A 1,936-nucleotide genomic window follows, 5' to 3' on the forward strand; every position below is an offset into this window, starting at 1 on the left:
TAATAGGCATAATTTACTATTTTAAAGGATCTACTCTAGATCTTTGTCCAAACTTACAACATTCATAACTACTAGAGATTCCTCTAGTAAGAGCAACACTAGAATATTGTTCACATACAAGTCAGCGTTTACTTTCATTTATTCAAAATCATTTCTTTACTTAAGTTTTTATATTTTTGAAATATTTCAATAATTTTGTTCAATATTATTTATACTTAACAATAAAATTTATTGACAAACATTTCTTTTGACTTTAAAATCTTCAAAATTTAATTTTAAAAAATATTATTTTAAATTTGCAAAAATTATTTTATTATATAAAAAATATTATTGCATGTGTCTATATTTCTCAAAAAAAACCCACTACACCTCTCAATAATTGCAATATTATTTTATTTTGTTTTCTTTTACAAAACTTTATCTGCAATAGACTAACAATTTTAAATACTACATCTTCACCTAAAGTAAGAAGTAGGAAGGAGGTCCACCAAGAGTTGGACCTACTTGCAGGTTTGAGTCTGTTGGATTTACATCTCATAGACGGAGGTTATAGTGCTGTAGATTAGAAACCCTCAAACAATCAGTTAACAATAATTTTACATCTCAAATATTAGTAAAATCTTTCAATCAAATTGTCTTCACAATAGACTGGACGGTCAAGCTATTCGGAAATATAGATGATAATCACAGATTTGATTCTTCTAGATTTACTTTTCATAGATTAAAGAATCAATCTATCTATCTATCTATCTATCTATCTATCTAATCAAATCGTCCTCAAAATATATTGAACGTTCAGACCATCAAGAAATTAATATGATGATCATAGATTTGATTCTTGTAGATTTACCCCCTCTTAAATGGAAGACAGCTTATGCAGTCCGAATTTATAATGATGTAATTCACAAGTCCCATAATATTGATTCCTAAAATGAAAAAGAACAATCTTCTAACCAAATAAGCATTACAAAACAAAATGAAAAGTGAAAAAAGGAAAAGAATAAAATCAATAAAGTCATACTGGAAATTATTGTTTCCATGAGGCCATAGTCTAGCAGAGATCTGATGAACAGAATTGGGCAGAGCATTTTCACCAGGGAAAACCAAGCTCTCAGGCAGTGAAGCTTTCCCATCTGCCCCCGCATCAGCTGGGCAATACCCAGTATTAAATATGGGAAAAATGGCTCTGCTCTTTTCCTCCTCTGCCAAAGAAAACATATCTCGGGCAATACTGTCAGTCTTCTGAATGAAAGCTGCCTCCATTCCATGATTTATTATTCGAAAAAAACCCAGTTCTTGACAAGCCTCTCTCAGTTTTTTCAACTCATTATTTCCTTCCAAATCAGAAAGATTTTGTTTCTCTGCAAAAGTGGAGGGAAGGAGAGAAAGATCAATGACTGGAAGATCAGAAGCCATGATCACTCTTTTATTATCTAATTTGAGATCTGCAGTCTTCTGAGTACGAGCAGAATATGTTTGCACGTTCAATGACCGGAAGAGCTGGTGCTTATATGGTAATATAATTTGGAAATTTCGCAACTTAAGACAAAGACTGTAAAAAAAAATATTCTACGGGACGGTGTAATATCTTTTTCCTGTGTGTGTTATCACTATAATAATTGAAGAAATATTTGTTTAGTTGTTTGCCATCTGTTTAGCTGAAAATAGAGACATCAACGTTTTTCTACAACACACCAAAATTGAATGAGAGGAGCCGAAAATCAACGTTTGGCACTAAAAACAAGTCAAATCTTTGAATTGGGCATCAACCTACTCTCCTAGTAGAAGTTACTCTATTATTATAAGCTATTCTCTTTGAAAAAGTCTTTAATGGGCCATAGTTACCATGTTTGAGCTCGAGTTGAATGGTTGAGAACAGCCCTATGATTACCCCACATCTTGTCACTGGGTTGTTGAGGATATTGTCATCAACAAA

General features: G+C 32.1%; 1 protein-coding gene across 1 annotated transcript; it reads right to left on the reverse strand.

Annotated features, from left to right (window-relative positions):
- Positions 1 to 856: 856 nt before the first annotated feature.
- LOC131875191 (gibberellin 2-beta-dioxygenase 1-like) lies at positions 857 to 1,416 on the reverse strand. The gene is made up of 2 exons (XM_059219240.1): positions 1,022 to 1,416; positions 857 to 926 (listed from the first exon to the last, which is right to left on the reverse strand). Exons 1-2 carry the CDS (start codon positions 1,414 to 1,416, stop codon positions 857 to 859), a joined length of 465 nt encoding a protein of 154 aa, XP_059075223.1.
- Between the last annotated feature and the right edge of the window lie 520 nt (positions 1,417 to 1,936).

The sequence above is a fragment of the Cryptomeria japonica genome, chromosome 4 (genome assembly GCF_030272615.1).
Source record: "Cryptomeria japonica chromosome 4, Sugi_1.0, whole genome shotgun sequence".
NCBI lineage: Eukaryota > Viridiplantae > Streptophyta > Pinopsida > Cupressales > Cupressaceae > Cryptomeria > Cryptomeria japonica.